We start from the raw sequence: 22,070 nt of genomic DNA on the forward strand, positions 1-22,070 counted from the left end.
ATTGGCCGGCCGTCTGAAGGCCAGTGGAAAACTGAAAGATAGGCTGCTATCTCAGACTGACTACAGGAGCGAAATGAAATTAGCGGAAGTAGGAAGTCTGACGTAGTCAGGCTAGTACTGGTATGCGAAAGAGGGGGGATCATGTCAGAGGATGCACACACAAACACACACACACACACACACACACACACACACACACACACACACACACACAGGCACACTACTCTGGCTGGAGAGGCATTCAGGAAAAACAGTGTTTTTGTTTTACAACTTTTAATAATTTATTGAATTTAAAACATTTAAAAAAGATATCATTTAAACTTTGGAATAATTTTAGCCCTAACACAATGTCTCATTCTGATCGCTGAGTCAGAGACCGACAAGACTTACAAACATGTAAGATGATTTATTTGTATCTAAACATTGCAAATTTTGTGACCCCGTTTCATACATTGCATTTTTTGCGGACACTGATGTGTTAAGAGCTTATTCAAAATAATGTAAGATGAATTTTATTTTTATTCTTTTTACAAGCATTTCATTATATACTTTTTAGTAAGATATATTGTATAAGCATTTCATTATATACTTTTAAAGGATAGAATGTTTTTTCAACATGATCAAAGAATAGCAAGGTCGATAAGCCAAACCATAACAACATATGCCGGAAAGACACCGGAAGGTCAACCGGTCAAAACACATGATCGAAGGGATAGGCAGGGTCGATAGGTCAAAACTAACTGTCAAAACCAAATGATCAACGGATAGGAAGGGTCAATAGGTCAATCCATAACAATATAGGCCGGAAGGACACCGGAAGGTCAACCGGAAAAGGTCAAGTCAAGTCAAGTCAAGTATATTTGTATAGCGCTTTTCACAATACAGATTGTATCAAAGCAGCTTCACAGTATTAAATTAAAATAATACAACAAGGTTTGTTTCTAGTGGAATTTATTGATTGATAAAATCAAATTAAATATCCCCAGAATATCCCCAACTGAGCAAGCCAAAGGCAACAATGGCTTTTATAATAAATTGTCTATCTATCTATCTATCTATCTATCTATCTATCTATCTATCTATCTATTGGTCAATGATTTGCCAGGCGCGATCTGAAACGCAATCTGAAACAATCTGAATTCATAGGTGTGGTTTGGGCGTAACGTGAAATAAACCAATCAGAGCATCATCTCACATTCCCTTTAAGAGCAGACACGCTTTTTCCTTGGCGTATTGCTATTATAACGGCAGATTTGCCAGGCGCACGCCAGGAGCGGTTCACAGCCGAGGAGAGCAACGCTCTCGTCACGGCCGTAAAAGAGAGAGAAGTGACATTGGAGATGGAGAAACACACCCAAATTAGCTTCGGCTAAACAGGCATATAATAATGTGGGTAAATGTGTAAGCTAGATGTATGCTTTTATAATAAATTGTCTATCTATCTATCTATCTATCTATCTATCTATCTATCTATCTATCTATCTATCTATCTATCTATCTATCTATCTATTGGTCAATGACAACCGGAAGCCATCAATCATTTTGACATTATGGGCCCTATTTTAACGATCTGAAACGCAAGTGTCAAAGCGCAAAGCGCAAGTAACTTTGTGGGCGGGTCTCGGCGCTGTTGCTATTTTCCCGGTGGGATAAATGACTCTTGCGCCCGGCGCAAATCTAAAAGGGGTTGGTCTGAAGTAGCTTCATTATTCATAGGTGTGGTTTGGGCGTAACGTGAAATAAACCAATCAGAGCATCATCTCACATTCCCTTTAAGAGCAGACGCGCTTTTTCCTTGGCGTATTGCTATTATAACGGCGGATTTGCCAGGCGCACGCCAGGAGCGGTTCACAGCCGAGGAGAGCAACGCTCTCGTCACGGCCGTAAAAGAGAGAGAAGTGACATTGGAGATGGAGAAACACACCCAAATTAGCTTCGGCTAAACAGGCATATAATAATGTGGGTAAATGTGTAAGCTAGATGTATGCTTTTATAATAAATTGTCTATCTATCTATCTATCTATCTATCTATCTATATATCTATCGTTTGTAATAATATGATTTGCAAAAATGAAAACTGCTGCTTCTGTGTAGATTAGAGAATCAAAGTGTATGCGCGTTGTGCACGCTATACATTATGGTCAAGCATGCGCCCTTAAAATAGCATAATTAACAACGCGCCTCTGACTTTAGACTAGGTTTTTTCTGGCCAGTGGCGCAATTGTTTTATGGAACAGTAAAATAGCACCAGGGATTGTTTGCGCCGGAACACGCCTCCTCTTTGCGCTGAACCGCCCAGGGAGCGCAAGTTCATTCCCTTGTTTAGCGACGTGCTTCTGTGGAGGGAAAAGCGCGCTTTGCGTGGGTGCAAAATAGGAATGAAACATGCGTCGTGTACAAAGTCAATTGCGCTGGGTGCAAGATAGGGCCCAAGGTCCGTCATATTAACTACTTGGAACCTTTTTCTGTTTTATTACAGGTAATTTATGTTATTGTTTTTAATTGTGAAACTAAATTTGTCTATTCACAAATTCTGTGGGATACTTCTGTGGAATCTTTTTGGATTGTGAGATTATGAGTTATGAATATGTTTTGAATAGATTGTTTAAAAGAAAATAAGATTTGAAATGTTACAGATATCACGCTGCTTTAATAAAACACTTTAAGCTGAAAAACAATTGCTTTATCTTTTCTCTTTTTTTAGCGTATTAAAAGTGTAACCCAGTATACAAGCCTCTAAAAATCATGGTAGTTCCTCTACCAAAGAAATGTTGCACTTAAAGAAATGTATAGATTCACATAAGTGCATTGACCGCTGTAAATATATAGCAGGTTAACTAGTGAAATTTGTAACTGAGTCGTTCATGACAGAATCACTTTCATAAGAATGGCACTTCCTTTGCTGAATATGGATGCTTTCGTCTTCAGTGTTTCTTGATGGTGTTAATTTGAGTCCACAGCAAAGACATCTGAAGAACTTCCTGTACTGCTGCCTGACCTGGACAAGAATGAGAAGAGAAATAGTTTTAAACTATGGTTAAAAAAACAAAAACACAGAACATGTCCAGGTTATTTTTCAAGAATTTAATTTTAGAGGATGAGAAATGAAAAATTATCTTAACCCTTTAGAACCTGAAGCTAAAATAGGTGTTTCCCTTTCAAGGGAACTCGCGCTGCGTCGCTATGACGACACTTTGGGGAATCCCTTCAGCGTCAGCGCTCCTGAAGTCACATGTGCAACTTAGTCCAATACTGATTGGTGCAACGTCATCCCGTGACATGTACCGGCGCAATGTGCAAGCTATAAAGGGAGCCGGCATCACAACTGCTGTCAGCTTTCTGATCTTCAGCAAGCGCTCTCTGTCTGTCAGTCTTATTTGGTGTTGTCTGTAACGTCAAAATGGCGAGTGAAAAACAACGCAGTTACAGAAAGTGTGTTCATCCGTGTCCTCGCTACATTCCGGACGGGGATTCACACAATCTGTGTGTTAGTTGTTTGGAACAGAGCATGCTCGCTCAGCCCTCGAGGGGATTGAGTGCGAGCATTGCTAGCGTTTGCCTCTTAGAACGCTTCGCTCCCGGCTGGAGCTGTTTGATCAAAACGGCCAGCTCTGTGCCCCACACGGTGCGGGTCCCGCGGTTGCCGAGCCAACCCGGCAGCTTCACTCGTGGGGATCACAGATGGATCTAGTGTCACGTAATAATCAAGAAACATAAACGAGGACTCAATTGCAGGAAAACAAAGGTAAGTCTTTAATTAACCAACCAAACAAAATACAAGGTATAAACAAAACTCCCACGTGGGGGAAAAACCAGAACAAATACTAACAAGGCAAAAACACTAGCAACAAGAAACAGGAACTTAGACAAACGAACCAGCACCGGACTGAAAACACAAAGGAGGCTATAAAGGAAACACACACAAGGGTAACGAGACAACAGGTGAGGAATGTTAATTACTAAACAGATAACGAGAAGGGAGGAGCTAACAATTAGACAGAAAGCACATGGTACAGGAATAATCAGGAGCCATGTGCTCACATGAAACTAGACTAACAAAACACGAGACAGACAGGAAATGTCATAGCTCTGTCACCACACAGAACTAGTAACAAAAGCAAAAGTGACAGAACCATGACATCTAGGGGAGGGGTCTGAGACGGCTTCGGCCCTTTCTCAGCCCTCACCCCCTAGTTCTAGTGCTCACGTTCGGGATCCGGAAGCCCGCACCGCTTGACACTGGGCTTGTCTTCTTCTGAGGAAGTTTATGTGCTCAGTGTCGAAGGTGGTGATTTGGGTGATCCGCCAGCCCAATCACCACAGTATGAGGAGCTTTTGGAGGTTATAACTCGTGCTGTGGCCAGATTAAATATTGAATGGCCGGCCGAGAAGCAGGAATCACAAGCAAAAAGTAAACTAGATGAGCGATTTCTGCAGTCTGCACCACAACCTCCACGCCAGGGTTTACCGTTTTTTCAGGATCTCCATACTGAGGTATGGAGATCCTGAAACAAGCCATATTCAGCTAGGCTTTCCAGTCCCTCTGTTCACCATTATGCCTCCATAATAGGACAGAAACAAAACGGTTATGGCGCTATGCCTAAGATAGAGGAAACTTTGGCAGCTTATCTAGCACCAGACACTGCATCCTCATTTAAAGCCCCGGTATTGCCCTCCAAACCATGCCGTTTAACATCATCGTTGGTGGGCAAAGCGTATATGGCAGCAGGTCAGGCAGGTGCCTGTTTACATACTATGGCTATTTTGCAATCTTATCAGGCCGACCTGCTAGGTGATTTAGACAAGGGGGAGAATATCGATATTGAGAGCTGAGCAGGGCCACTGATTTATCTCTCCGCGCTACCAAGGAGACAGCTCGTGCAATCGGCCGCTTCATGGCAGCCCTGGCAGCGACGGAGAGACACTTATGGTTAAATTTATCTAGCATCAAAGAAGCAGATAGATCTTTCCTTCTCGATGCTCCGCTTGCGCCTCCTGGTCTCTTCGGCGATGCTGTCATCTCGGTCAGATTTCAGGAGGCAAAGAAGCAAGCAGCAGCGTTCCAAAAATGTATTCCCCGTCGTCAGAAATCTCATGGGGCTACTGCCAAGGGACAGCCCCAGCCATGTACGTCTGGCTCCTTATACAGACAGAGGCAAAAAGAGAGTGTTGCTAATCGAGCCCCTCCACAACGATCTCAGAGCTCAAGGCAATACTCTCAACCGAAGCCCGCGAGTCAGAAAACGGATCTGAGGACCATTATTCTGACAAAACGGGCTTCGGGAAAGCGGTCCTGATGGTCAGATCAGGCCTCTGAGGGCGCCCCCTCCGGGGGTGGAGCGAATTACACCTGCTCCTCTGCGGAGCCCTCAGGAAATCAATTTGCTAACCCTGCCGCCTTCGGCACTTCGGGGCGCAACGGTTTCCGACGAACACAATCCTCGACTTCCGCTCGTCAAGAGGAAAATAGCGGTTGTGGGGAGTTCGTTCTCTACACAGAGGCCTGTAGAAAAATTTGTTTGGTTAGTTCCTGCCGGGAATCTGCTTCAGGACACCGAAGCTGCTCTTCAAGATACCCCGAATTCCAGACCCGAGAGGCTGGTTTCGCTAGCAAATTTCCTGCACGCCTGGGAAGCGCTACACAATATATCTCAGTGGGTATTGCATACAATTCACAAAGGGTACAGACTTCAGAGCGGGTCTCGTCCACTAAATTCAAGGGAATTCTCGTAACAGTGGTAGCCCCCGAACACATGCAGATTATGGAGCAGGAAGTTCAGTCTCTTCTGGCGAAGGAGACCATAGATCTCATTCCTTCCGCAGAGAGAAACACCGGGTTCTACAGTCGGTGTTTTATAGTTCCAAAAAAGGATGGAGGGTTACATCCCATTATAGATCTTCGTCACTTGAACCAATCTCTGAGGAGATTCAGGTTCAAGATGCTAACGATTCCCATTATCGTGAGCCAAATCAAGTCCGAGGACTAGTTTGTCACAATAGATCTAAAGGATGCGTATTTCCATATCTCCATCCTACCGGAACACAGGAATTTCCTAAGGTTCGCTTTTGGGAGCAAAACGTACCAGTATCGGGTTCTTCCATTTGGCCTAGCACTATCCCCATGCACCTTCACAAAATGCATGGACGCAGCCCTGGCACCACTAAGATTGCAGGGCATAAGAGTTCTCAACTATATAGACGACTGGTTGATACTAGCTCGGTCTCATGAAATGGCGGCACGGCATCGAGGCTGAGGCTCAACGCGAAAAGGAGCGTGCTTACTCCTGTCCAAAAGATGACATATTTAGGAGTAGTGTGGGATTCGATCACGATGCGGGCACAACTGTCTCCTGCACATATCGAATCGATTCTGGCCATGGTGTCCAGAATAAAGCTAGGCCAACGCATCACTGTAAAACAGTTCCAGAGACTGTTAGGGCTCAAGGCGGTAGCGTCCAACGTGATACCTTTTGGCCTGCTGCACATGAGACAACTACAGTGGTGGCTCAGAACCAAGGGGTTCTCCCTGAGGGGCAACCCTTTTCGCTTGATCAAGGTTACACGCAGGTGCCTTCGTTCCTTGATCATGTGGAAGAAAGCTTGGTTCTTAGCCCAAGGTCCTGTGTTAGGAGCACCATGTCAGCGCAAGATATTGTCGACAGATGCGTCCTGCACAGGGTGGGGAGCGGTGATGGAGGGCCGCTCAACCCAGGGTCTGTGGAAGGAACATCATCTATCCTGGCATATAAATTGTCTTGAGATGTTAGCGGTACTGCTAGCCTTAACCCTCTGGGGACCAAAAACGCGCCCGCGCGTTTTGCTCGTTTTTTTTTTTTAGCAATGAAAAATAAACACAAAATGCTCTGTTAATTTTGATCTTTCATTTTCGTGTAATACATCAATCGATCCTGTTTAGTTTCTATTTTTTTTCTGTATACTCACAATAAAAATAAAGTGTTTTGCTTTTTGACAAATAAAGAAAAATGAACATGATGCGATTTCTGCCTTCTCTCTGTCAGTAAACTCCCATTTGAAACGCGTTCGAAAATGATCTATAACTCCGCGAAAATTCAGTCAAACAGGCAAACAGACGCACGGGCATAAAGCTTGAGATCGCATCTTTTAAATGAAGTAATTTATATAAAAAACAAATATTCTCAGCTTCTGTAATCTGTATAAAAAGAGAGCGACTCCAGTCGAGCTCATTACGAGCCATTCAAAAGTAATTTGACCACTCCCCGGAGAGCGCGTGCTATTCAAATGCAAATTCTGAGAACCATTTCAGTCTGTGAAACGCCCCCACATCAGCTGTAAACAAAGCGCCGCGAGTGAGGCATAATATAGCCTACCTTATGGAGAAAAGATTCCTCAGAACAGTGCTGATATGAGGAGCAATATCTCCTGATATGAGGAGCAGATCCCGCTGAGGAGTGAGGTAGGCTGTTTTCTTTTCTCAAGTGTTGATGTGGAATAACGTTATGGAATAACGTTAGTGTAGGCCTATGTAAACCGCAAAAAGATGAATCGCATTTCTATAATATGACTCGCCTTTCTGTGAGATGAATGAAGGGTACATATTTGTAAAGACTGTTTAGCCTAAATATGAATCGCGCGTCTGTGTGTGAAAGAATAAACTGCTTTGCTATAGCCTACTGAGATGAGTAAAAATCGACTGAAATATGTTGAAATAAAATATATTTGTATAAGCAACGTATTAAACAGTTTTTAGGCTACTGTAGAATATACTGCCACATCAAATAAGCTTTTGTTTAGCAATTTCTGCTCATATCTAACGTTATATATATATATATATATATATATATATATATATATATATATATATATATATATATATATATATATAATACTATTTTTGTCAAAAATAAAGTCATAGACTAAGATGTTAGATGTTCCAATGTTGGCTATATTCAAACTAATGAATACATATGATAAAATGTAGGCCCATAATCTTTTTTTTTTTTTTTTTACAAAGAAAGAGTACACTTGAAATATTGTTGAAATTGTAATTATTGTTGTAATTGTAACATTTTTTATAAAATAGCAAAACATATTTACAAGAGAGATGTAAGCGAAATCTTAAATGGTCAATGTAAGTCTAAATACATCTTTTGTCCTTGCATTGTGGCTCAGTCAGTGTCACACCTGAAAGAATGGCTAATTATGCAGAGTCATTATGCAGAGTGGTTGGGACATTGTAATCTAAGGTGTAAACTACTCCTCCTCCTCGCATATTGGCTTTCCAAGCAAAACCTGTTTTACACCATTTAAATCAATGTATTTTTTTTTGTGAACGATAAAGCAAGACTATTTTCACATCATTTTGAAGCTAGAACTCAAAGGGACAACATCCATTAGTCAAAAGTCTTGTGGACACATATTTAATATGTGTTTTGTGGTCTTAATTCAGCAACTTTCATTTTTATTTTTTCCAATAACCACGCATAAACATTATTCTCTTAAAAATACAAACATCTACATACACGTTGCTCGCATATTATGGTAGCCCTGTTTGTGCTATCGAGGGGTGGTGTGGCGCAATGGATAAGACACATGCCTTTGGTGTGAGAGACCCGGGTTCGAATCCACTGTGAGACACCAATGTGTCCCTGAGCAAGACACTTAACCCCTAGTTGCTCCAGAGGCGTGCGACCTCTGACATATATAGCAATTGTAAGTCGCTTTGGATAAAAGCGTCAGCTAAATGAATAAATGTAATGTAATGTAAATGTAATATAGAGTGAATTTATACCTTAGCCATTAACATGTTTATAAATAACTGAAAAAAGCACAAATGTCAAGGCATGTCAGAACATCTCAAGGACCCCAAAAACAGCTTGGTCCCGAGAGGGTTAAGGCATTTTCTCCCAGACCTCAGAGGCCATCATGTTCTGGTGAGAACAGACAATACGTCGGTTGTCTCGTATATAAACCATCAAGGAGGTCTGAGATCGCACCCTCTGTGCAGACTGGCACATCAGATCCTCTTATGGGCCCAAGGGAAGATTCTCTCGCTGAGAGCAATCTATATTCCGGGCCATCTAAATGTGGGAGCAGACGTCCTGTTGAGGCAGGGGCTGAGGCCCGGGAAATGAAGGCTGCACCCCGAGACGGTGCAGTTAATTTGGAGGAAGTTCGGCCAGGCGGACGTGGACCTATTTGCGTCTGTTGAGAAGTTGTGTGTCCCTAAGCTTCAAGGTGCCAAGCATGTGCCACACCCCTCTTAGCTTGTTAATTTTCCTATTAACTTCTAGCTCTACCCACCTGATCTCAAGCCAATTAGGACACTATCAGGCTTTATAAATTGCACCTGTGCCCACAGCACCTTCATTCTGGTGCACATGGATGCACTGTGCAGATGACTGAGTTATTTCTTCTTTGTTTGTTTTTTTCCTGCGTGTGCGTATTTGACCATGTAAGTGCTTTTGTTTTACACTTAACTATTATTCTGTATTTCTTAAGTTTTTCCTAAATGTTTTTATTTTGCTGTATTTCCTGCTTAGGCATGTTTTTTAGTTATTTAGATATGTATTTGAGATTATAGTATGAGTAGATGGCCACATGTATTGTTTAAATTACTTTATTTCCTGTGAATTCAATGTTATGTTTATTGTAAACTAAAACATTGTATTTCTGTTCTTTGTAGAAACCACACGCTTACACACATACACCCCTACATACACACACATATCCAATACCTGATCTGGAAGGAAAATAAAGACCTTAACATCAGAGTGACTAGACTGGACCTGTTCTTACTGACAGCCCCATTGGCTTCAAGCTAGCTACCTAAGCATCCTCTTACTCCTTTTCATGGTCCTTCGAGCCGGAGCTCATTGATGATCAGTGGATATGTCTAGTCACTCCCTGCCCTCATTCTCTCAGCATGAGCGCCCACGTCGCCAAGCTCAGCTCCCCGTACGTTATGATGATTTCATCCTGCAACATCATCAGCGGTCGCAACCTACAGCAGAAGCACCAGAACAACAACTGCTCCATCCTGCAGATATTCCTGGTACTGGTCCTCATTATCAACCCTGGAAAGAGCATGAGTCTGAGGAAGAGCCAGAGGAGTTGGAATTGCCCACGGAGGGAGACATTCAGGAGGACATTCCACACCCTTACTCACCTGTCCTATCTGAGAGAGTGCAAACCCCTGATGTTGAACACCCACATACCTCTCCAATAGCTCCCATTCCTGATACTCAGACTGCACTCCTACAGCAATTGGTAGAAGAATTAAGAAATCAGGGTAGACTACTCCAGCAGTGCATGCTTAGGAGCAGCACTCACTCCGCACAGTCTCGCTTCCCATCCCCTTGCCCTGATAATCTTAACCTTCCATCAGCAGCATCTCCACAAGCCCATACAGAGCTACATAGGCCCCCTCCTCTTCTACTTAAGCCACAGCTTCAATCTCCTCCGCTTCCTGTAAGTCGTGCCCCTCTTACCCAACCTATACCACAGTCTTTGCAGAGCACGCATCCTCCTGGCTGTGGTCAGTTTCCTGCCACATATCAAGCACCAGCCTCGTCTAACCCCATGCACCCAGCCTATACACTGCCAAACCAACCTTTGCCTGGTGTTTTGTCCTATTCTGTCCAGCCAGCATATCAGCCTCTCAATGTGCAGCCCCACCACCTGACATCGGCTGCCCCTCTAAACCAGCTAGTTCCTCCTATTGGCCTCCTGCAGTTAAACCATAGGAGGGTAGAAGGTCCTTCTTTCCCTGATCTCACGAGGGAGGATGAATGCCAGTACATGATGTTAAAGATGGCCCTATCCAACTTGTTAGATCCAAGGGAATCAGAGCAATATAAATACCACATCCTGTTGGATTATCTAAAGGTAGACCAGGCGAGGAGACTTGCTTTGGCTTATGTTTATGCCCCAGATCCTTACACTCAAGTTATACAAGCCCTAGATGAGCGTTATGGTCAACCTAGACAGCTTGCTTTGAAGGAGCTCCGGAACATCATGGAGATGCCTGTTATTCGTACAGGTGATGGTAGAGGCTTAGACCAATTTTCGCTTCGAGTGCAGGCATTAGTGGGCCTCCTTCAGTCCATGGGCCCTGAAGGTCTCTCTGAGCTTACCTGTGGCTCACATGTTGAGCGACTTCTAGAGAAGCTTCCCCAGGAGCAGTTCTGCCAGTTTAAGAGATGGATATGTTTGAGTAGACCAGGTTCCCTTTCCTATAACCTCCTAGATTTTTCCAGCTGGCTACAACAAGAAGCCCGCTGCCAGCCTAGGAGAGAAAGGACATTTCAGCCTATCCGGCAGAGGCCTCCACCTCCTCACCCATTAAGAGGTACAACCATACTCCATGGTATTAAAACCTCCTCTCACATGACCTCCAAAGCCCAAGATCCCTCACCGAAAGTTATTCAGCCTCCTAACAACTTGGTTGAATCCTATCCAGTGTGCGCTTACTGCAATTCTACCGAACATCATGTCAGTAAGTGTGGTGATTTCCTCCAGCTCACCAAAGACCAGATAACTAACTGGATCAAGGAACAGAGACGTTGTTGGCGATGTTTACGAGATCATTTTATAACCCAATGTGACCTGAAGGGACGCTGCAGCCAGTGTAATGGGAAACACCTACACATCCTATGTAACGTTAACCAGAGGCAAGTGCAAAATCTATATCATGACCACCCTAGTGACTGCAATAAAGTACTACTGAAGGTAGTTGAAGTGACCCTGCGCAATGGAAATTGATCCTTAGACACTTATGCCATACTGGATGATGGGTCCGAAAGAACAATCCTCCTTCACCCTGCTGCCCAAACACTTCAGCTAAAAGGTAAATCTGAGAGTCTACAGCTGAGAACTGTGAGACAGGATGTTCAGACTCTTAATGGAGCTTCTGTATCCTTCACCCTTATTCCTAAAGTGCATCCTAATAAGTCATATGTCATCAGTCAAGCCTTCACTGCTGAACAGCTATCCTTGTCAGAACATTCTCACCCGGTGAAATTCCTCCAGCGGCGCTACTCCCACCTCCGTCAGCTCCCTCTCAAACAGCTTAATAGAGTAAGACCACTTCTCCTTCTAGGGGCTGATCATACACACCTTATCATCCCAACACAACCTGTCAAATTAGGCCCTCCTGGAACCCCTGTAGCAATCAAGACCCGGTTCGGCTGGACACTGCAGGGTCCTGCAAGAGATCTTTCTAGCTTACCTTCTACTTGTTCTCATTATATCTCCTTTAACCCCCTGAGGTCGACAATCGCGCCGGCGCGATAGGCTCGCTTTTTTTCAGATCAGTTCAAAATAAATTAATTTTGCTCTGTTGACTTTGATATTACAAGCAAGTTTCATACATCAATCGATTCTGTTAAATGTGTATTATTTTTGTGTATACTCACAATAAAAACAAAGTGTTGTGCTTTTTGCCAAATAAAGAAAAATAAACGTGATGCGAGTTCTGCCTTCTCTCTGTCAGTGAAGACCATTCTGAAACGCGTCCGAAAATGAACAATAACTCAGCGAATACTCAGTCAAACAGGCATACAGACACACAGGCATGAAGCTTGAATTCTCTTCTTTAAAATGAGGTAATTTATATAAAAAACAAATATTCTCATCTTGTGAAATCTGTATTAAAAGAGAGCGATTCCAGTCGAGCTAATTAGAGCTAATTCAAATGTAATGTGACTCCGCCCACGGAGAGCGCGTGCTATTCAAACGCAAATTACTGAGGCAATCCAAGCAAACCTGTGAACGCTCCCATATCAGCTTGAGAAAACACAAGTTTAATCATATCATTGTAGCCTACGGGTTTACACCATCTGGCAGCGCTGTGAGGAATAATAATAATGGAAAATCTACCTCAGAGTGCGGGTATTGCAGGAGAGAGGATCCGAAAATGTAGTAAGTTTTTTTTCCTTCTCAAGTTAATCGCGTTTCTGTGAATGAATGAACGGCAGCCGCAGAGATGCACGCTGTTTATCACAGCTCGCAAAAAGACAGTTTTAATTTAAATTGCGTCTCTGTGTGAATGAATGATGATGTTTTAGCAAACTGTATTGCTATACTGAGTTGAGTAAAAATCGACAGAAATATGTTGAAATAAAATGTAGGCTATTTGTATAAGCAACGTATTAAACTGAAAATTAACATTTATATGCCCTAATATTTCATAAAAACAACGTTACAGTCAGGCGTTTCTGTTTGTGCATGAATGTTTCGGTTTTAGCAAACTGTATTGCTATACTGAGTAAAAATCGACTGAAATATGTTGAAATAAAATGTATTTGTATAACCAATGTATTAAACTGCAAATTAACATTTATATTTCTTATAATAAAAATGAAAGACCTATGTTACAGACATATGAAAGACAACATTTCGTTGATTAGTTTTGGATAGATTATACATTTTTACTGTAAAATATCTGCCACCTCAAATAAGCTTTTGTTTGCCAATTTTTGCTCATGTTAAATATAGTATGTTTTGTCAAAAATAATCAAATAATCAATCAAATCCTTAACTTTGAAATATGTATGATAAAATGTATACTTTAGTTTTTACAAAGAAAGATTACACTTGAATTGTTGTTGTAATTGTAACCTTTTTAATAAAAAAATATATTTACAAGGTAGATGTAAACAAACTATTAAAAGGTAAATATAAGCCTTTTCTTTAAATAATTTTTATTGTGTTTTATTAGTGACAAATTTGGGGAGAGGATAAATATTCCAAAACTGAAAATACAGTATGAGAATTAACTGCACAATTACTAGACATGTTTTCCTTGGATATTATAGGCCAAATTGCAAGCACAATATGTGGAAAAATAAAAAAGAATTGAGATGCTTCCAACTGTTGCTCTTGCATTCTTGTGGCTCAGTGACTCACCTGAATGAATGGCTAATTAAGTATGCAGGCCCCATTGTCTCCTCAGGTGTGAACCACTAAATATGCATGATCATTGACGCCCACTCCGCATATTGCCTTTCCAAACAGAAAGTGCTTTGCAAAATTCAAATCAATGTATTGTGTTATGTGAATGATAAGGCAGGGTGATTTTCACATCATTTTGAAGAAAAAACACTAGGCGATGACATCCATTAGACAAAAGTCTTATTGGCACATATTTAGAATGTGTTTTATGGCCTTATTTCAGAAACTTTAGTTTTTAGTTTTTTCAATAACCATGCATAAACATTATTCTCTCAAAAATGCAGACATGTACATTCTTGTTGCTCACATATTATGGTAGCCCTGTTTGTGCTAAATAGTTTGTAATTTTTTTTTGCCATTAATATGTTTATAAGCAACTGAAAAAAGCACAAATGTAAGGGCATGTCAGAACATGTCAAGGACCCCAAAAACACCTTAGACCCCAGAGGGTTAAATGCCCACCTGATGACATCCACCATAATGTTCAGAAACTATGGCAGATTGATGCATTACCACAGAGAAGCATGAAAGCAGTGGTTCGGTCCAAACAGGATCAAGAGGCAATGCACCAGCTTGAGACCCAAACTATCAGAACACCTGTTGACGGCGTCCTACGATATGCAGCACCATATGAATCTCAACAATGGTGACATGCTTCATGGTGCAATGCATTCTGGGAGCCATGGATAAGTTTCGTATGATGCACTCAGAATGCATTGCAGCATGAAGCATGTCACCATTGTTGAGATTCATATGCTGATTCTTGATGTCTGTGTGCAAGTAGAACTTTCAGTAGTCCAACATGTGTAAATTGGGTTTTAAAAATCATTTGATGTTCTGATTAAATTCTATTATTTTTTTGCTGTAGAATCACAACAATAAACAAAATGAATAACATACTACCCGTATAAACCTCACACATAATCAATGAGCTAAGCCACTATATGATGATTATACTCTTATCATCAATCAGCTTACAGCATCTGATTATATTTTCTCTTGCTGTTCTCGCCATAACAAACAGACACAGCTGCCTGAGAAAAACTAATGTTAAAAAGTCAAGAGCCTGACTAAAGCACACACTGATCGCCACAATGGTAACATCAACTCAAACTATTACTTTCAAATAAGTAATCAACATCTAAACCTCTTCTTAATTATTTTCTGTAGATGTCTGACATAAATAAAGTCAGTCTGGTTAGTAATAAGTGAAGCTGGTAATGCTGTTTGTGGAGTTGTTTAATCAGATCTTGAGAGATGTAATGTATTTTATCTTCAGTTGATTTCATCCAAGGTTGTGGCTGGAAGTAGTTCTTGTGTTTCTCTTTCCTTCAGTGATTCTGCTTGTTAACAGCAGGTGTTCGTCAATAATGCACAATCATTATTCAATCACTTAATTATCTCATTACCTCCAACACTGATTCAGTGTTACATTAAACAGCCTGTACTGTGCACACTAAGCAGTGTTCATTTCATCTGGGCAAACCCATGTGGGGCCTACATGGAAACCGAGGACAAAACTGGCTGGGTCCCAGTTAGATAGCCCAGGTCAAACCCATTTGGGCCCCACATGGCTGTGCTGGCTGGGTGGATTCCTTCAGGGATGATTTAGCCTGCCTTCAAACCCAAAAGCCCCTTCTACCTTCAAGCCGTTTACTCTCCCTTGCCCCAGAGTTAGACCCAGCATCAGGGCTCATTCGAGTTGGCGGAAGGTTACGGCGAAGTAGTGATCTACCCCCTGATGCCATTCATCCAGTAATCCTGGACCCTGCCCATCCAATCACAACGCTTATAATTAAGGATTGTGATGACCACCTACAACATCCTGGGCGAGAGAGGCTATTCGCTGAGTTAAGGAGGCGGTACTGGATCCTGAGGGGTCGTGAGGCAGTCGAAAAATATCAACATAGGTGCCCGAAATGCCAACAGTTCCGAGCACATCCTATTATTCCCCAAATGGCAGATCTCCCTCCCGCTCGCCTTCGCCTTAACACACCTCCATTCTATTCCACTGGGATGGATTGTTTTGGGCCCTATACAGTAAAGATTGGCAGACGAGCTGAAAAAAGGTGGGGAATAATTTTAAAATGTCTGATGACTAGGTGCGTGCATCTTGATCTACTCAGTCACATAAATACAGATTCCTTCCTGATGGCGCTCAGGCGCTTTATTGCTCGCAGAGGTAAACCATTTGAGCTGCTCTCTGACAGAGGTACCAACTTCATTGGCGGTAAGAGAGAGTTGCTAGACGCCTATCAATCCCTTAGCCCTGACCTTCAGGAAGCTCTAGCTAAGCAGAGGATTTCCTTCAAATTCAATCCTCCACACGCACCTCACTTTGGTGGAACCTGGGAGCGTGAAATACACTCTATCAAAATCGCTCTGGAGACTACCCTAGGTGCTCAAATTGTCAGTGAGGAGGTATTATGCACAGTAATGATTGAAATTGAAGGCATCTTAAATTCCAAACCAATAGGCTACGTGTCTTCTGACGTTGCTGACCCTGACCCGGTGACCCCTAACTTGCTGCTGATGCTAACGAAACTAACACTTTAAAGTTGAAAAATGAACTATAATACATATATACAAGTCTTTTTTGTGACATTGGGTGGCACAGTTTTAATTTAGGACACTTTATTTTCATACACGCACACATACAAATACACGCATTCATAGGCACGCACACATACACATTCACTCATTACATGCTTAGATACGTGAAAGAGTAACTGCCATCCGCTTCCCAAGTTTCATTAAAAATCATCCCAATCCCCTCTTCTGCTGTCTAACACTTCTTTCGCCATGTATTTGTTCATTTCTTTTATTATTTTATGCAATCCAAAACACTCTAACCTGCCGCGCTTCGTATCTCTATGTTCAAATCCTTCCTTCCCGTGCTGCTGTAATTTACAGATGGAAAGCATGAAATTACCGTAACAAGCCGTATATTGCCGAAAAGCATATGTTGTCTACTGTCAGGGACAATTTGAATGGTTTTGATAGTGCAAACGGTTGAATAGTTATGGTCAAATGAATACAGCTTGCTGGTATGTGTCGGCGACGACACAGCCGGTTCTAAAGGGTTAAAGGGTTAGTTCACCCCCAAATGAAAATTAGCCCATGATTTACTCACCCTTAAGTCATCCTAGGTGTATATGACATTCTTCTTTCAGACGAATACAATCAGAGTTATATTAAAAAACGTCCTGGCTCTTCCAAGCTTTATAATGGCAGTGAATGGCCGTTTCGGTGAAAGAGTGACCCTTGACCTGACGCACAACGTAATGACGAACACGGGGATAGAGCAAAACAAAACACCAGTCACAAATTAGTTTAAAAATAAATTTTTTTGAGAGAAAATATGAGAGGAGCTTGAGTTTGTTGCCCAACCCTGTTTGTTTGAACCGTGAGAGGCGTCAAAGCTTACGCCACTCCCACATCTACGTCATACATGCGTCACTGGTTACTCTTTTGGTGTAAGTCGACTTGCATACGGCCGTCTGCCGGAAGCTAATTGTTTTAGTCTATATATTTTTCTCACACAAATACATCGCTTCACTTCAGAAGGCCTTTATTACTGTACGTACACACCGCCGCCGACTTGAACTTCTAAAGTTACCGGAAGTCATTCATTTTCAATGGAAGCTGGCTTCTCTCAACTGCAAGGAGCGTCAAATCCATCGGCGTCGCGTTTTGAACGACCAGAGCGTCAATCAGAAAGTTGAAAGTAGCTCAACTTTATGGTAATGAGCTATGACGCGGTTCAGCGGCAAGCAGCGGCAAAACGCCAGCAGCCAATCAGAATATAGACGTCCTTCACCGCTGGCTGATTCCGGAGAAACATACGATGTAAACTTTCGTTCCTACCAAAACATTAATTCCGAGAAAATGGAGAAGCTGATCATCGCCGTTGCTGGGTTTCCTATCATTTATGATATGACGTTGTTTGCTTATAGGGACCAGTTACAAAAGAACGAGGCATGGGATAAAATAGCTGGGATAGTTGATGATTTATAATATTTTTAACTAGTACTGATAGATACTCAAATTTGTCTCTGTCTTGCCAGTAGGGCTGCACTATGTATCGTTTAAGCATCGATATTGCGATGTACGAATCCACGTCAGTCAGGATGTGCGATGTCAAGAATAGGTAGGCTATCGTAGTTGATCCGTGATTCATTAACCATACGGGTCAGCTGCTCCCCGGCCCTTGACACATGTGATTCGCGGATTAGAGTGAAAGTTTGCCTGTGTTTTTAAGTCCTGTCAGTTTAACAGGGCGTGCTTGACAGGGCATATATAAGAACGAGCAGAGAGAGAGAGAGCTCCGGCAGCACGCGCGCACTCACCTTCACCGTCTTCAAACAACACGAGCGCGTCAATGTATTGCTTGTTTTTTCTGTTTACATTTCATGGTGTGACACTTCTCTCCTCCCATGATCGAACATAGAATGCTGCTACGTCAGAGCGGCCAAAGCGCCAACAAGCTTCCCCGTACTTTTTGACAAGCGTCCTTGACAGGGCGGCCAGAGCTTCTTTGCAGCTCAAGACGGCGGCGGTGTGTACGTACAGTTAACCCCCCAGAGCCGTGTGGATCACTTTTATCATGGATGGATTATCAACAGAAATGGCCATTCACTGCCATTATAAAGCTTGGAAGAGCCAGGACATTTTTAAATATATCTCTGATTGTATTCGTCTGAAAGAAGAATGTCATATACACCTAGGATGACTTGAGGTTGAGTAAATCATGGGCTAATTTTCATTTTTGGGAACTATCCCTTTAATATAAAGTAGGTGAGAGATGATTTTCTGGTAGACTGTCTGTACTGATGTCTGACCTGATCATTGAGGACACAATAGACCAGGAACATGAAGGTTCCCTGCTGGGAGTTCAAGATCAGGAAGGGGATCTCCAGCTCCTTCCAGAAACCCAGAATCCAGGAGCAACCAAGAATCACAAACTGAGCCAGTGTTTTAAATATCATATTCCTGCAGAGAAAGATGGAGAGTTAATATATATTTATTGATTATATTGTTGTGGAAAATCTGCAAAAATTGTCCTGTTATAAGTATGCCTTTTGTCTGTAGAACACTTCTGTATTGTAATCAACCACACTTGAAACTTGTTTATTAAGAAAGAGGTTTATGAAGAAAAACTCTGCAATTGTTATTGTAAAATGTTTTTTTTTTTTTTTTTAAGTGGTTTATAAAGAAAAACATACACTTAATGTTTTAAGCATTAATTAAAAAGCATAGAGAGGAACTGTTATGGGAAAATTGATATTTTCTCTATATTTTATTTTCAATGATTTAACAAAAGAATGCCATGCGTTCTTTTGCTGTATTTTGAGTTTTGTGATGTTGATACAGCTGCAGGGTGTGTGTGTGTGTGGGACTTCAGAGGTGAGAGGATTCCCGGGGTCAAGGGGGGTCCCTTTTGTTCCTTGTGTTTGGGGTGGGTGACAGGAGATAGCTTTGAAAAGAACACTATAAAGAAGCTGGCCAACCCCTGCTCTGGGTCTCACTCCGCCTGCAGCTGGACTGTGGATGGACTGGGAACATTCTTGCAAGAATAAATATATTTTAAGGACAATTTGAATCATTGATGTCTCTTATGCCTGATGCTGTTTTGTTAGTTATTTGTTTTTGCCTCAACAAGCTGGTGTCAGAAGTGCGAACCATGAGGTTTCTTCTGGCCCTGAGAAAGCGTATTGACGGACTGATCACCCTAAAGCACAAAAGGCTTTAGTCTTACCTCGCCGAATTGAGAGAGAAGAGCCAAAACTGCTATCAGGGCCAGGAGGAACCCACTGGATTCAGAAAGAACTCTGAGGCAGTAAAAGCATCTCGGGTAAGAGACAGTTAAATTATTTTGATAATTGTGAGTGAACGTGAACCATGTTGGCTGAGTTTGCTTTTGGTACGAGCAGAGGAAGTTTTTTGAGGGAAAAACTGATCTGACAGATTCAGACCGGTTTCCACCAAACCCAGCTCGTTGGTAGATGAGAGTGCCACTGGTGATTCAGATAATCACAGTTGCTGATTAATTAGTTTTGCTCAAAATCTAATCTAGCGCTAGGGAGTGCTCATGGGAAGATTTTTGAGTAGAACGTAATTACAGGAAGCACAGCATATTTGCTAAAACCCGCCCGATTTTGGGTAAAAGAAAATCGGACCTGTCGAAGACGTTTGACAGATCAGCAAGACACGTGTCGAAAGAGTTAAATCCAGAAAGGAGATTAAGCCAACATGGGGTCATCTCAAAGCAAGCTTGAACAAAATATTATAGGCTACACCAGTTTTTCAGTAAAATGGGAAAAATTACAGCCAGAAATGCATGCAAGAAATTGGGAAACGGATAATTGTTAAACAAAGGGTTGTTGTAGTTTTGTTCATGAGTGTAAAACTGTGAACAGACAGTAGTTTGTTGAACTGAAGAAGATAGAAGAAAACGAAAATAAATGCAGAAAGGATTAGCATTTAGGGAAAGATAGAATGTTTTTCCTGATGGAAATTACAAACAGTGAATTGTTGGATTGCAGATAGAACAGAACAGATACAGAAGGAACTGACATGTCGGGAACGATAGAGTTCATGGAACTATTTATGAACGTCTGATTAAGTCAAATTAAGTTGAAATGGTACGAAAAGTGAGTTTTAGATAAAATAAGGCATTGAGTATGGTTAACAGGGATTAACATGATATAAAGATAAGGAATGTTTCATTAAGTAAAACGATTGTCTTTTGAACCTAAAGGGTCCAGCTATGCTGGGAGTACAGCAACAGCGCTTGCTTGTTCAAACCAGCTTCTGGATGTTAAATGTATACTTGTTTTGTAATCAGTGTTGTTAATGATAATATCAAATTAGAAAATGTCCAAAGATTGGATTTTTTTTATTTTTTTTTTATTTTATTTTTTTTATATAAAAAATGATATTTTGTTGATATTAAGCCATTTAAGGAAATATATTGTTTTATAAAGGAAATTATGGGTTGGAGATAATTTCCCTAGACACGTGTGACTAAAGTTAATCAGAAACTTTGTGAAACCCATTTAGAATATTTAGATTTTCCGTGTCGCTTATGAAAATGAATGTTCTGCCAATAATAATGATGTGAATGTGCTTTATTGTATTAATGTTATGAAAACAAGGTTATTTAAGAATAGATTGCCATATTTTTGTAACAAGAGTTGAAGGTGCAAGCATCTAGGATAGCTCTGTGTAATTTAGAGACTGGGAAGATTTAGGGAATCTTGTGGTTTCTGTGAAACAGTAGAGATAAGTGGGACTGAATAATTATAATACAATCCTGTGATTTAAGTTGAATCTGCAAACTAACCATTTGATAGAAGAATAAGCTTTTAAAACCAGTGTTGATGAAATGAATGACACGTTAAAGTTTTAATACTGTATGAAGAGTAACTGAACAGTCCTGATAAATAGTGAGATAAAAGAGAGCAAATGCTGTAAGCAGTTCTGCTCATGCTCTGAAGAGATTTGCAGATGATGTTTTGTAAAAGTTTGATTGTGATTGGAAAGATAAGCAATAACTTGACTGGCTCCAAACAAAGAAAGTGCCAAAATGACACAAATTTAGAGAAAAGTCTGTGTTAATATGGGTTAGAAAGTAGATCAATGTTAATATGATGAAGATTATGATTTGGCTATTTTAATTGAATTTGCAACTGGGACTGTAAAAGAAAATACTGAGAACTGCTTATCAATGGCTCTGTTTGCATTTCCTAAATAGAACACACTGCTTCAGGGGTGTAAAGTAGGGTGGAGATGTTAGAAAGATCAGAGTGATAAGACTGTAGGCAGAATAACAGAGAGTGTTTTATTGCGGTCAGCGGGGTCATTCAGTGACTGTAAATGCCATGACTGTAAAAGTAAATGAGGGAGAAATAAAGTTGATAGATGGAACTTTTGAAAGTTGTAAGAAGATTGAAAGATTTAAGTGTAAGGAATTCCTTTTGAAAGGAAAGAACTATAAAAAGTAACGGTTGACGTAAAATTACAGATAAGACTAAATGAGTTGCAAAATATTTTAAAAAGTACCGGTCACTAAAAGGATGATTGTGTTTTGAATGAAACGCTTAAATAAGGTTTTAGATGATATAGAGAGACGAATC

General features: G+C 41.2%; 1 protein-coding gene across 1 annotated transcript in view; it reads right to left on the reverse strand.

Moving 5' to 3' along the window:
* Positions 1-836: 836 nt before the first annotated feature.
* LOC311286873 (adhesion G protein-coupled receptor E3-like) overlaps positions 837-22,070 on the reverse strand; it is a 34,897-nt gene continuing 13,663 nt past the window's right edge. Inside the window, exons 9-10 of the mRNA XM_084403321.1 lie at positions 18,774-18,924; positions 837-2,998 (exon numbers count right to left, since the gene is read on the reverse strand). Coding sequence (XP_084259447.1) covers positions 2,834-2,998; positions 18,774-18,924 — 316 coding nt within the window. The 3' untranslated portion in view covers positions 837-2,833. The remainder of the gene's footprint in view (positions 2,999-18,773; positions 18,925-22,070) is intronic.

The sequence above is a fragment of the Rutilus rutilus genome (assembly GCF_951802725.1).
Source record: "Rutilus rutilus genome assembly, chromosome: 2".
NCBI classification, from domain to species: Eukaryota; Metazoa; Chordata; class Actinopteri; order Cypriniformes; family Leuciscidae; genus Rutilus; species Rutilus rutilus.